Source organism: Cetorhinus maximus, chromosome 6 (genome assembly GCF_964194155.1).
Source record: "Cetorhinus maximus chromosome 6, sCetMax3.hap1.1, whole genome shotgun sequence".
Taxonomy (NCBI): domain Eukaryota; kingdom Metazoa; phylum Chordata; class Chondrichthyes; order Lamniformes; family Cetorhinidae; genus Cetorhinus; species Cetorhinus maximus.
Genome location: NC_135884.1, coordinates 43,308,152 through 43,321,966, shown reverse-complemented (window position 1 = coordinate 43,321,966; position 13,815 = coordinate 43,308,152). Strand labels below are relative to the sequence as shown.

The window sequence follows — 13,815 nt, the reverse complement described above, 5'->3', positions numbered from 1 at the left end:
CCTCGCTCATTTTGACAAGCAGTTATGAAATTGGATATTAAAACAGAATTGCAGATCTGTATTAACCTGAAACTCCATATTTTGAGATGTTCACTATCCAACTGAGAGCGTTTTGCTTCTTGTAATCTTACTAACAGGTCAGTTTACCTCCATTTAACGTATGTCAAAATCGAGGTCCAGTTTACACATTAGCAAGCAGGTATTAGTTAAAGATGTCAGCATAAGTTATACAGAAGTTTCTGTACTAATTTTAAATCGGGAGAGTTGCATTTTTACTACTTGCAGACACCCTTGTTTATGGGATGGAGGTAATTGTTTTTAAACTTGCAAACCTAGACTTTAAAAAAGGTAAGTGCTTTCATGAACATAATGAAGTGTATGCACTTGTATTCTAATTATTGTAATCTGACTGTTTTACCTTAAACCTTTTAGGTTGAACAGCCATTAATAGTTTCAACTTGTAAAGGTGAATCATATGGCAAACTGAATACTTCTCTTTGTATGACGGCCTTGCAACCCACTAGCGGAGCTAGCATCATTAAAGAATGCCGTGTTGCTAATCAATTCAAGATAGTTATTCAAGTAGTTTGTTGTTCCAAAACCAAACACTGTGGATGCTGGAAACATGAAATAAAAACAAAATGCTGGGGGGAAAAAAAAAAATCAGGTTGGGTAGCATCTGTGGAGAGAAAAATCACAAATGTTCTGCCTGTATTATTTTTGATAGCGGAAAAGAGAAAAAAGCCAAGATCATGTATAGTATTTTCCTTTGGTGTTTTTTTTTTGGTTTGTAGATGCACACATTTCCTTTTTCAAATGTGGTTCTAAATTTCATCTCTGCAGTGCTCAAAAAATAAAAGCTTAATTATACATTAATTGCAAGATTGAGGGATCTAATCTGAGACTGTTTTAGGATGTATCCATTAGAGGTAAAAATCTTTGAAGAAGAAAATACTAGAATTGAGCATCTGATAATTAATTAGCTGGATAGATACATATTCAGTGTTGTTTCCTCTTGCTTTTGTTATTAATTTTGTTTCCACGAAGGTGAAGATTTTTTTCCTTTTGGATGGAGAATATTAAAGTGAAGAATAATGAAAGTAATAGGATATTCAACTGGATGAGCAGTTTGTATAAAGAATCTATCTATCTTCTGATTATGAAGTAGTTTGCAAGAGTTGCTAACCATAACTGAAGTGTGCTTGATGATCGAAATGAAGGAATGCTGGGCTGCAATCTTGGGTAGAGTGGAATCAGATCACATTTGCAACTTCAAAGCCAACATTTTAGGGTCAAATCATATGGAATAAACTTTCTTATACTATCAATTTGCGCAAGACAGTAAATTTGAAAGCTTCCTGTTTCAATGTTAATTTTGTTTGCAGACTTCAAATTTGTTTGTCAGATCTCTGTTCCTCAGTAATCATCTTCTGGCAAAATTCTTGGCTTTCACTAAAATGTATTATGGATCTTATTGAAGTCTTTTTTAATAAAGGCTATTTAAACTCATGGCCATATGAAAGAACTAACTTTTGATAAAGGAAAAAAAACAATTGCTTGGTGTTCCACAGTTTTAAATTTTAATGTGCATGCACATTTTATCTCTGCCACTGAAGGTAGGTGGAAGTAATGCTTTTGCCCCTGTTTGTTAGTCTGTTTGTAAACAGTATATCCCAAGACGAATAGATGGATTTCAACAAAACTTGGTACACAGGGTATGGTCCAAGGAAAAACTGATTAGATTTTGGCAAAGATGCAGATCCAGATTCTGGAATGTTTTTAAAAGGATCCGTTAACATTAGGAGATGTCAAATTTGCTTTCTTTTTTTAGCATGTTGAGAGTTATTTTATGGAATGTTGTAGATTGTCTCAGCTGCTGTGATGTAAATTGTCACCACTGTCAAAATGTGAGCAGAGCTTTCAGAGCAGGTTGCTGGTTGTGGATTGGCCTGAAGCTGCCTCAGCGAGTTGGAAGCTCTCAAAAAATTTTTTTTTTTTTTAGTTTTGTTGTTACAGAACATCAACCAGGTAGGGAAAAGCCTCAAGGAAGAGCTACATAATTGTAGTAATGTTGAGTTAACACAGCGTGGCAGAGATATGCCCTCTACTGAGAGCCCTCTTCACTTGTTATTACTGTTTTAATAGAGTGCTACAGTTAAGGCATTACTTCATTGTGACAATGTCTGCATGCTGTATCTTTAACAACAGAACTGAAAATTCATTCATTCTTCCGGCCTGCAAGATTTCTTTCCTATTCATTACCCACTCTAAAACTGCTCGGCTGTCTTTCTCCTTCTTCCGACTTCCAGCCTATTAAACCATCACAAGGGCTTTCTTTTTTTTAAACCCCCTGGCCTGCATGTGTGTCTCTTTTTGCTTATGTTTTTGCTCTGCACCTGTACCCAGTTGATAATTCACTGAATAGGGAAAGAATCTTGTGTATATATTTTTGGGCCATTATCAGTTCTATTTTACAAAGCAGCATACTCCTTTGTTCATGTTTTAGGATCCCATTCTCATGTTGGCTATTGGGAAATTTATTAGGTCTCAAATCTGGAGTGAGTTGGTTATGTGGAAATATAGTGTCAGGAAGGTGTAACCAGAGGCCAGGTGGATGAGTTATGCTGTTTATGAAGGGTCATCACACAAGGTTATGAGCATCTGGAATATATCAGTTGAAATGGCTGAGAATTAGGAAGGATGAAGAAAAGGCAAGGGATTGGTATTTTAAAAATGTGACGTTGCCATGGCTAACAAAATTATTATGAGCAGAATGGCATCCTCTTGGTCCTAGGTTTCCAATGTTTTAGTTAATTTAGCCCTCCAGTTGCAACATTTTCCATTTCTTTGTTCAGGTGTGAAAAAGAATAGCAAGTTGGCTGCTACATAAGCATAGTGAGGCTAAAAATCTAGGCTTTTTTAAAATTAGCAACCAAGTTCGAAGACCATGTTGGTTTTTAAGCTTGAGGAAAGGTATCCTCAGCCATTCCAGTTATATATGCAAACCTACAAAACTCTGAAGCTGACACAAGCTGGCAACAAAAAAAACATACAGCTGAAGTAGCCCTTAAGCTAAAGGCCAGTGACCAAGGCTATTGCTCTAAAATGATTGAAAAACTTTAATTATTTTTTATTACATTGGGGTGTAAGGATTTTTATTAGCATTTTGGGATCACATTCTGCAATTCAATTTGTTTTCTGTGGAAGCTGAAACTCACTGACCTCATGTATGTGACACATAGTATTTGCAAGGTGTGCGCAATGGACATGAACTTGCCATGACTTAAGCTACAAAAGTATGCTGTTTTAAAGGTTCCACTGTAATTTAAGTAACTTAATCTATCATCTTTATAGCTTTCACCTTAAAATGAGGTATAGAAATTATTTATGAAATTACTTAAACAAGAGAGTATGATCATTCTTGGTAACTTTTTGAGGAAGTGAAACCATTTTTTTTTGTAAGGTCCAGTTAATAATGTTAATGGACTTTAGTGTTGGCAGCTTCAAGTAGTTCAGATACAACAAAGTTCCACTTTAGCTAAATTGCACTCTTGCCAGACTCAAAAGGTTGTGGAGACCATAGACTTGAGCGCATAATCTAGGCTGATTCTTCAGTGCAGTGATGAAATGCTGCCTTATCTACATCTTCTGTCATCTTTTTTGATGAGAAATTAAGCCAAAGCCTTATTGTCTTCAGCTTGTGTATAGGATCTCTTGGAGTTATTAAAAGGCATAGGAAGTTCTCCAGATATCCTGGCCAGTATCCGTGGCAGTTTATTGTGCAATTTATTACTTGCATACCATATTTATGTCTGCAAATTCACATTCTGATGAGTGCAGCTACTGATCCACTACTGGTCCTTGTAAATGGTAAGGGATTGCTTATTCTGCATTTGGGGGGAAAAAGCAGTAGGAAATTTGACTCAGTTTTATCTGAAACAGAAGGGAAATTGTATTCAAGCTGAGTCATTATGGTTTGAAAGCAATGTGACCCTGGGCATGTGTGAACTGGTCTTTTGCCAGTTGTACTTTATCAGTTCTACTTTCACTGCAATGTCGCAAATTTAAGTTCTCTCGCAACTGCGTATTGATTCTGTCCGCACTACCACATGCTGGAGCTAAATGGGGGTTGGGGAGTGCAGCCAGCCGAAAGCATAAACAACTATAGTGATATGCGCAACAAAGTCTTTTTCAAATATATCACTATTCCTTTTCAGAGTGTCAGCCATGGTTCAGTGGTAGCACTGGGTTGCCTCTGGGTTAGAAAATTGTGGCTTAGATTCTACACCAAGAGATTTGAGCACAGAAATCTAGACTGACACTCCAGGACTGAGGGAGCTCTGCATTATCTGAGATTCAGTCTTTTGAATCAGATGTTGGATGTAGTGTGTTCTCTTAGGTGGGTGTAACAATTTCTATGGCACTATTTCAAAGGTAAACGGGAATCTCACCAGTGACCTAGCCAGTATTTATCCTCCAAGTTTGAAGTAGCTTGCTGTGCACCATTGGCTCTCACATTTCATAAATTACATCTGTGGCTACACTTAGAAGTACTTCCTCTTGTAAGGATTTGTTCAGTAGACCTCGTGAAGAGGTTGAGGCTTGTAAGGTTGAACAATAGCGTTTCTTGGTAACACATAACTATACACTCATGTAAAAAGTATAGCCCAAACTAGGAGCTAACTTCTTGCTGACAACTGCAGTCTCTCTACAGTGGTCTACTGTCATGTGTCTCTACATCATACTGTGGGTGGTGCTGTTCTCCAGTCTTGCATTAACCCATGCTATGCTGAACACCCTTATACTACGCCTCCAAGTCTTTAGCCAACATATTTACAGTATAATCTTTGTACTACCCCTTCCATCCAATCCTGTGATTTTATACATTCAGATGGTCTGGAGGCTTGACAGCTTCTCCAGATCTCATTCAGGTCACGCTTGAAGGAGTGGTAGGCATAGTTGCTTTGGGCAAGCATTGTTGGCTTGGAGTTGAAATCCTAGTACTGTGTGTTTCCAGCATTTGGTTGTCTCCATCTGATTTGTGTTTTGCATTTTTGCGAGTTCAACTTTACCTCATCAACAGCCCATTTGCTTTGCTCGGACACCATGGGCTTATCCCATTCCATCCAGAGGGAGTGTTCACTCCGTTCCTTCATTGTATGAACGTTGGTTTTTTTTCTTTTTCTGTGGAGTCCGCCATGATTTTTCTAAGAGTTGAAGGTGTATCCCCTTCCAATTGAATGTTCCTCATCCATGAGCTCATCCTGCTGTTTGGTTTTCATCGCCACACCCTGTTCTTTTGTGCATCCTTGTGCCTCACCAAGGTGTGCTCTGGTTAGTTGATGGTTGCTGCTCTCCTGCTTCAGCATTGTCTTGCTGTTGTGTGCTTCTGCTGCAAGTTGTAGTCTCATTGCCATGGTGTTCCCGGGTTGTGTAACAGCAACCACTGAGCCTGAGCTTGGGGCTCATTGTTCTGTTGCTGCTCATTCTTGTGTGTTTTCTGTTTTAGTTATGGTGATATTTATCTGTAGGTTTGGCTAGTCTGACCAAAGAGGAGATTCTGCAAGGGAATTGGACAAAACGGCTCTGCAAAGAGTAAAGACAGTACAGAGCTGAAGTCCCAGTCGCGAGTCTCTTCACTAGTGGATCTCTTGCAAACTTGCAGTCCCATGTAGTTGACGACAGAGGTTATTTTGACGTCTTCTGCCATTTTGAGAAGGTTAAGGGCAACACAGGCAACACTTTTCTCTTGTTTAAGAGAAAAAAAGGATTGGTTTCAAACAATGTACAAAATTTTGAATATTTGCTTGTCACCATGCCAGAGTGGTTTTGAGACCATGCCTATAACTGGAAGCCGGATTCCCCAGGGCCATAATGTTGCCTGTCGTTCATAGCCAGAGGTCTTTCAGCCATGGTTCCTTTATTTAAAAGGACCGTAACACTGGCTCCTGTGTCTAACTTGAAATTGGTGAGGTGACCATTTACAGAGATGTCAGCATTCCAAAAGGAGAGCCAGGATCCTTGGTCTCACCCAAGAAGCACAGTTGGACTTCTTCCTGGTATGGTACCTAAATGTCGTGGATTGTTTTTGGATCCTCCACATGCCTCTGACTTAGACTTGCTCAGCTTTCCAAAGTGTCCCAGGCGGTCGCAGTTGAAACACTGTACAGAGATTGCTGGACATTGCTCTCGCCTGTGAGGTCTTCTGGCTCTACAGCACTGACGTGGTCTCCCTCCATCGTTTGGGTCTGGTTGAGTATTGTCTGTCTTGGCCTGGAGTCTTCCTAATCTTTTGTTGTTTTGAGCTGGACAGCTGTGGTTGCTCCATGGCTTAACCTCGCCTTGTAAAATGGATCGGTGTCGGTGAATTTCAGACTGCCTGACTATTTGGATTGCTTTTTCAAGAGTTGGATCTTCTTTTGCCTGTAGTATGTCCGAAAGACCATCATCTACCAGTTGGACTATACAGCATTGTATAAGCTCTAAATTAAGGTCACTATAGCCACAGCCTTCAGTCAATCTGTGTAATTCATTTATGAAAGAGCCGATGGGTTCTCCAAGCTGTTGGACTTGCTTGTCGAACTTTGTGCTCTAAAATTTTACTACTACTTTAAATTAAAGTATGCTTTGAAGGATTTCAGAACCTCTTCAAATTTATCTGAAGATTCATTTATTCCTTGACTCGCAATAATGTCATCGGCGATCAGACCTACTGAGCACAGTAATGTATTCATTTGTTCAGCCTCTGTTTTCTTATCTAATTCTGAAGCTCTCATGTCTTCTGAAAATCCTTCATGGGTAGTGGAAATCATTCTCTGAAAAGCAAGAATGCAAGTATTTGGCAACTCTGAATTGGTATGTATTTGCTCTTTTCTAAAAAAAACATTTAAAACTGGCATGGGGCATCGTTGAGGGATGTTTGGTGTTGGCATGAAATACTACACTGACTTGAAAACACAGCTGCTATGTGGAAAACTAACAGCTGAAATGACACAAACCACCTGGCAACCACCAAAACATCATCCTAACTATTGCAGTTTGTCATCCTTTCAACAATAAAAGTTCATTGAGTATGTGGTGGCAGAGTAGGGTGTGAAAGTGGGTTTTTCCCCAAATGGTTGCAATAAGCTAGAATTTTATATAGAATTATGTCTGAGTAATGTACATCTGAAGTGTAAACTGAACTTGTCTCCTTGTAACTGTAATGAAGTGTGCAAGCGACTATAACTTTACAGATTACTTCATGATAATAGTAACAAACTAATGTTTGTGGATGTTATATATTTTGTTTAAATTGTTGCGAATAACTTATCTAAAGGATTGAACTGAGACAAATATCCTTTCAGAATTGAGACAAATTTCTTTTCGGTGAACCAAAATACATTCTTTCTATGATGATTAGAAGGTTAAAATGAAAATGTGCTCTCTAAGTTATTAAAAAAACTGGCAACATTTTCCATCTGTTGGATTTTGTTTCGAACCTTGATTTAATTCTTGTATAATAGCACTTCCATTCAGATATTTGGGCAAGGCATTCCATGATGGAATATTTGCAATTCATCAGCATCAGTGGCCAATTCATGTGTTTATTATGGAATGTTCCAAAATATGATTTGTGTGTTTGCACTGATATACTTCAAATGAGGCTATAAGATCCGAATAGGTTTTATCCCACACACGTGCATCTGATTTCCATGCTGTTTTGTCCTGAATTTGGTATATAATAATGGTACATGGCAATTAGTTTATCCAGTTCCTAACTTTACAGCCTTGGTTCAAACATGGGCATAAGAATTGAACTTCAGAGGTGAGGTGAGAGTGACTGCCCTTGACATCAAGGCAGCATTTGACTGAGTGTGGCATCAAAGATCCATAGCAAAACTGGAGCCAATGGGAATTGGGGAAAACACTCCGCTGGTTGGAGTCATACCTAGTACAAAGGAAAATAGATGGTTGTGGTTGTTGGAGGTCAATCATCTCAGTTCCAGGACATCACTGCAGGAGTTTCTCAGGATAGTGTCCTAAGCCCAACCATCTTTGGCTACTTCGTCAATGACCTTCCATCAAAAGGTCAGAGCGAGGTTGTTCACTGATGATTACACAATGTTCAGCACCATTCGCAGCTACTTGGATGCTGAAGCAGTCCATGTCCAAATGCAGCAAGACCTGGACTATATCCAGGCTTGGTCTGAAAAGTGGCAAGTAACATTTGTGCCACATAAGTGCCAGGCAATGACCCTCCAACAAGAGAGAAGCTAACCATCGCCCCATGACATTCAATGGCATTGCCATCACTGAATCCCCCACCATCAACATCCTGGGAGTTTCCATTGACCAGAAACTGAACTGGTCTACTGTGACTACAAAAGCAGGTCAGAGGCTAAGAATCCTGTGGTGAGCAACCCATCTCCTGACTCCCCAAAGCCTGTCCACCATCTACAAAGCACAAGTGGGGAGTGTGGTGGAATATTCTTAACTTGCCTGGATAAATGCAGCTCCAACAGCAGCCAAGCTTGAAACCATCCAGGACACAGTAGCCCACTTGATTGGCACCCCTTCCACAAACATTCACTCCCTCCAATCACTGATGAACAGTGGCAGCAGCGTACACCATCTACAAGATGCACTGCAGAAACCCACCAAGGCTCCTTAGGTTGCACCTTCCAAACCCATGATCGCTACCATCTAGAAGGGCAAGGGCAGTAGATGCATGGGAACACCACCACCTGCAAGTTCCCCTTCAAGTCACTCACCATCCTGACTTGGAACTATATCGCTGTACCCTCACTGTCGCTGGGTCAAAATGCTGGAACTCCTTCCCTAACAGCACTGTGAGTGAACCTGCATACACCACAGAGACTGCAGGGGTTCAAGAAGGCAGCTCACCACCACCTTCTGAAGGGCAATTAAGGATGGGTAATAAATGCTGGCATAGCTAGTGAAGTGCACATTCTGTAACTGAATAAAAAAAAATACTGTTTAATAAGTGGCCTCTTATCAAAATAATGAGAAGCACTGTTGGTATATCTACATTTAACAAATGTATTGATTGACTAAAGATATAACTTATATCTTTGCACAGAAAGATTAATTGACTTGTAGCGCTATTTGCAAAATGCAAGTTTCAGCACGTCTTGTTGTGAAGAAGATAGAGACTGTTCCAATTTTGCTGAAGTTTTATTTCATATGTGACTTTTTAAAATTTTTAACAGGCACCACAACAAGATCCGCAGTATTGAGGCAAATCATTTGAGGTTCTATGAGTCCCTAGAAACACTGGACCTAACGTATAATGAAATAACTGAAATCCGAAACAATTGCTTTCCGCGTCAACTCAAAATTAAAGACCTGTGAGTACTATGTTCTATGACTGTTAGAATAATGAGCAAGAATTGGGGGTGGGGGGGAAGGGAAGGGTGACGGCGAGTGCAAAGAGTCTTTGTTTTTTGAATCACAAAGGCATTAGTGCCATTAATTTGTTTTCTTTTGTCTTCTTTCAATGTCTTCCCGCCCGCCCCCCGCCCCCCCCTGCCAGTCTGCCATTGGATTAGTGAGGAAATTTGAGTTGAATATATATTGTAAAGCTGCTTCTGCTCTCTTTCTTTCCCCCTGGCCAACAACGTTTCTTTTCTTGGCAGCTTTCTTTGTCAATCCTTTTGACTAAGTGACCTTTATTCATTTGTGAGCCTTAATGGTGAACATTGAGGTCCCATTTGCCAGAAACACTTGTGCTACTTATAACACTGCTGCTGAAGTATCCTTGGGTAAGACATGCATCTTAAAAGTGTGTCTTTTTAAAAAATTTTGTTTTGAACACACTTTTTTTCCTATATAAAGCTGCAGGAATATCTTTGAACTATTTCATTTGGGGCCAAGCGCAAACACAAGTGCTTGTCAGCATCACTGTTATTTAAAGTGTCAAGATTGTAAATGATGTATTAGATGCGGGTTGAAGTTGCTGAGGATAAGACCTGTGTAGAAATGAGATTATTACAAGAGGCATGGGGGAGACTTTAGAGTACAGAAATTTAAAAACGCAGGAGCAAGGATTCTGTCCCAGATGAACAAAGGGAAAGGGTGTGATCTAAAGGGGATGGTCGAATGTGGGGTGGGGGATAACGAATCATTGTAAAATAGAGTTCAGACAGGCTTGCTTGCACTGTCAGTTGGTTTATCTATGACAAAGTCATGGATTGGAAGAACCTGGATAATGAGTAATCTGAGGGGATTCTGGAGGCACTGTGGTGTGGAAATAAGAATGTGGTGGACATTGGTGAAGTTGGCTCCTGAGGTTTTGAGGTACAGAATATATCCTGGGTAATGAGAATGGAGCAGCTCGTGGTAGGTACGTTGGAGGGTGCCCAAGTTGCAGCAGGTGGGACATGAAATATGGATAGTGGTGGGAAAGAAATGTGTGAGAGAATAATGATGATGAGATAGGGATTAGCAGGGATTAAGAAGGGTATAACATAAAAAGTCCGAAGAGATGAAATGAATGGCAAAAACTGGAGAATGGGGCAAGAAACATTGAGAAAATGGCACTTGGTGTTGCAAGAACTGTTTTGGGAAGCAATCCTGGATTATAAAGACGCCATTAAAAACTGTTCAGATCTGTAGAAGTAAACGTTGTGATTCTGCTTTTCTTCAGAAAAATATTTATTGGGATAAGTAGGCATACGTAATTTGAATGTGGAAATTTTCTGGCTTCTGTAAAATAGTTGATTCTTTGGCCCCCAACTTAAAGCTGTTCGAAGGTTCTAAAATGAAGATGAGCTGTGCTCATGTATCTCTATTTATGGTGAGAACTAGAACTGAGATTGAGTTACTGGCAGGAAATCAATGGAAACAGTTTGGGGTTTCCACTGTTGAGCTGCAGAAATTTATGGCTGATTGTTGATATCAAGCCACGAATCAGTTGGACAGTAAAAGTGACAATTATAGTGCATAGTGGTGTATTTACTGAGACTGAGTTAACAACTGGGAAGTCAAGAATTTAAATTCCATCAGGCAAAATTTGAAATAGAATTCAATAAATCTGGTAATTTGTTAGCTGTCACCTGGTATTATTGGCTATGTAAACTGCCATCTTGTCATGTAGTTGGGGATGGAACTAGGTGAAGCCCATTCTGTGAATGTAGACCATTTTAAAAAAAAGAGCATTGGAGAAGAAGGTGTAGTTTAAGAAGTCAGAGGCCATAGAGGATAATGCATTTGTGTTACAGTAACATGGACTATGTTGCTGCTTTTGACCAGGGTGGCCTCGTGTTGTAGATTGAAAAGATTTAAATAGCAAGTGTTGGGGGTTGATGACCATGATTCCAAAGTTCTCTAAGTTGCAGCTGCATAGACATTGGGAATACAGACATGCAGGGGTCAAACAGACTTTGTGCGGCCAAGAGAAATTAGATGGAACATTGCGTGATACGTTCCAGAATCTTAGAGAATATGAGATGGATCAGTAATTAGAGAGCCTGGACTGATTTGAGTAGAATTTTTAAGAAATGGGATGATTATGCTGCTTTGAAGTGGGGTGGGGGGAAGAGACATGAAACACAACCCGAACAAAAGGAATAGTTAATTATGTAGGGAGTATTTGGATGAAAAAAGACAATTGAGTAATTAGGAGTTGAGTTGGGAAGGTGTTAAGGGAACAGGGGATGGCTCATGGAGAATATGAACTGGTGAAGGTCAGGGAGAATGGTGAGAAAATTATGAAAGGTTGTCAAGTTAGAGCTGAGAAAAGAAATGAGCTGGGAGTGGATGGAGAATGTTGTCGACATTTTGGCTTCCTCATTTGACTTACACATCTTGTTTTCTTGAAAAGGCCACTGCATTGAAACCAGGACCACTGTTTTTTCTTAGTGCAGGGACAAAAACAAATCACTGCCTCAGCTGAAATCAGTAAATGGCATAGATCATGGTCCTTCATAACATGTAAGGTTGAGTACCTCACCATGAATGGGGTTATCCACTGGGTTTTGTAGAAGAGAGAAATTGCTGAGGTGTTACCCCTCATACTATGCCCTCTTTTGGTCTTTCACCTACAGTAATCATGTAAAATTGAGTAGTGACATATATGTGAGCCTTCTGCAGCTGCTCTTTAAGTGTATGCCAATTAAAGAAATGCACCAGGATAGCATCATCAGTTTTATGTGCTTCTAACCATCATTCCTGTATAATGTGGAAAAATGCAACCTCCGTCCAATGTACTATCAGTGGTGCACAATTTTGATCTTTTTTCATGTATACCAGCTTAAAATAAATTGTTTTTAAAAAGTAATTGGTATGGTCATGTGGTTGTAAAGTCAAATATTTTTAAGTTTTAAAAAAAAACAATGCTGGAAACAGCAGGTCAGAGCATCTGTGGAGAGAGGAAGGTTTACCTTTTCCCTTTCCACAGAAGCTTCTTTATCCAGTTTTCAGTATGATCTGTTTATGTTTCAGATTTGAAGCATCTGCACTATCTTGCTTTGTAACTTTTAAAAAAAGAAGTGATGAATCATTTGATCTGTTGTAAAATTCCCCGAGAGCAGTTGATGCTTTCGCTATTTTTAAGCAGTTTGAGTTAGAATTTCTGATTTTGTTACTCTTGTGGGTGGCGTAAAGAGATCTTTAAGTAGAAAAAAAGCACCTTTTTTCATTGCTTACCAAAATTTCTAATTTATAAACATACTCTAAGTTTTGTTTCCTCTGCAAACAAGAGGGAACCTCGAGTTACATTGCCTTGCTGAGTTCTTCAAAGCCGCTCAAATACAAGGTTGCATTTTCCAAATAAGGCAACAAAACATGAAGTTAGACCAAGTTCAATTCTGATGAAGAGTCATTCGGACTCGAAACGTTAACTGTATTCCTCTTCACAGATGCTGTCAGACCTGCTGAGTTTTTCCAGGTATTTTTGTTTTGGATTTCCAGCATCCGCAGTTTTTTGCTTTTATGAAATTGGGCCTTTGGCTTTTGCAGAGTGCATTAGCTTGGGATGAGGCCTCCTTTGATTGCAAGGGATATAATAAGTTTGTTTAATATGTTTACAATCAAAGGTTGATTGTTTGAAAGGCTACCATTCTTTTTTAAAATCTAGTTTTAGAAAGCTATCAAACCAGTTCTTCAAATTCTTTAGATAAAAGCAAAATACAGCAGATGCTGGAAAGCTGAAACAAAAACAAAAATTGCTGGAAAAACTCAGCAGGTCTGACAGCATCTGTGGAGCGAAAGACAGAGTTAATGTTTCGAGTCCGTGTGACTCTTCTTCAGGACTAGAGAATTAAAAATGTGGTGAAATAATTACTGTTCAAAGGGGGTGGGACAGGTGAAGCTGGATAGAAGGCCAGCGATAGGTGGAGGCAAAGGAGAGATTGCGAAAAATGTCATGAACAAAAGGTTAAAGGGGTGTTGGATGGTGGTGATACCGGCTGAAGGAGGTGTTAATTGTGACATTAAGAGAAGAAAGCAGGATGAGCAAGTGACAGGTGGCCCTAGTTGGGGTGGGGGGAAGGGTTCGAAATAGGCTAAAAGGTGGGGATAAAACAATGAATGGAAATAAACTTAAATAATAATAGAAATAGGCTCTTTAGCTCTGAAGAGTCATACGGACTTGAAACGTTAACTGTCTTTCTCTTCACAGATGCTGTCAGACCTGCTGAGTTTTTCCAGCAATTTTTGTTTTTGCTTCAAATTCTTCAGTTCTGTATGCTTTGCTATATTTTCTTCCCTAAACCCACGAGAAACTAAATACTTTTCTGAATGCATTTCAGTTTAAAATTTCTTTGCTTCAGGATATTAGCAAAAAACAATTATATTTTCAAATTCTAATACCTT

The 13,815-nt window shown here is 39.4% G+C and overlaps 1 protein-coding gene across 2 annotated transcripts in view; it reads left to right on the top strand.

Annotated features, from left to right (window-relative positions):
• lrig1 (leucine-rich repeats and immunoglobulin-like domains 1) overlaps nt 1-13,815 on the top strand; it is a 154,188-nt gene that overhangs the window by 71,002 nt on the left and 69,371 nt on the right. The window contains exon 4 of one of the 2 annotated variants that reach the window (XM_078543672.1): nt 9,213-9,350. The exons of the other annotated variant lie outside the window; for it this stretch is intronic. Coding sequence (XP_078399798.1) covers nt 9,213-9,350 — 138 coding nt within the window. The remainder of the gene's footprint in view (nt 1-9,212; nt 9,351-13,815) is intronic. 2 annotated transcript variants of the gene reach the window in all.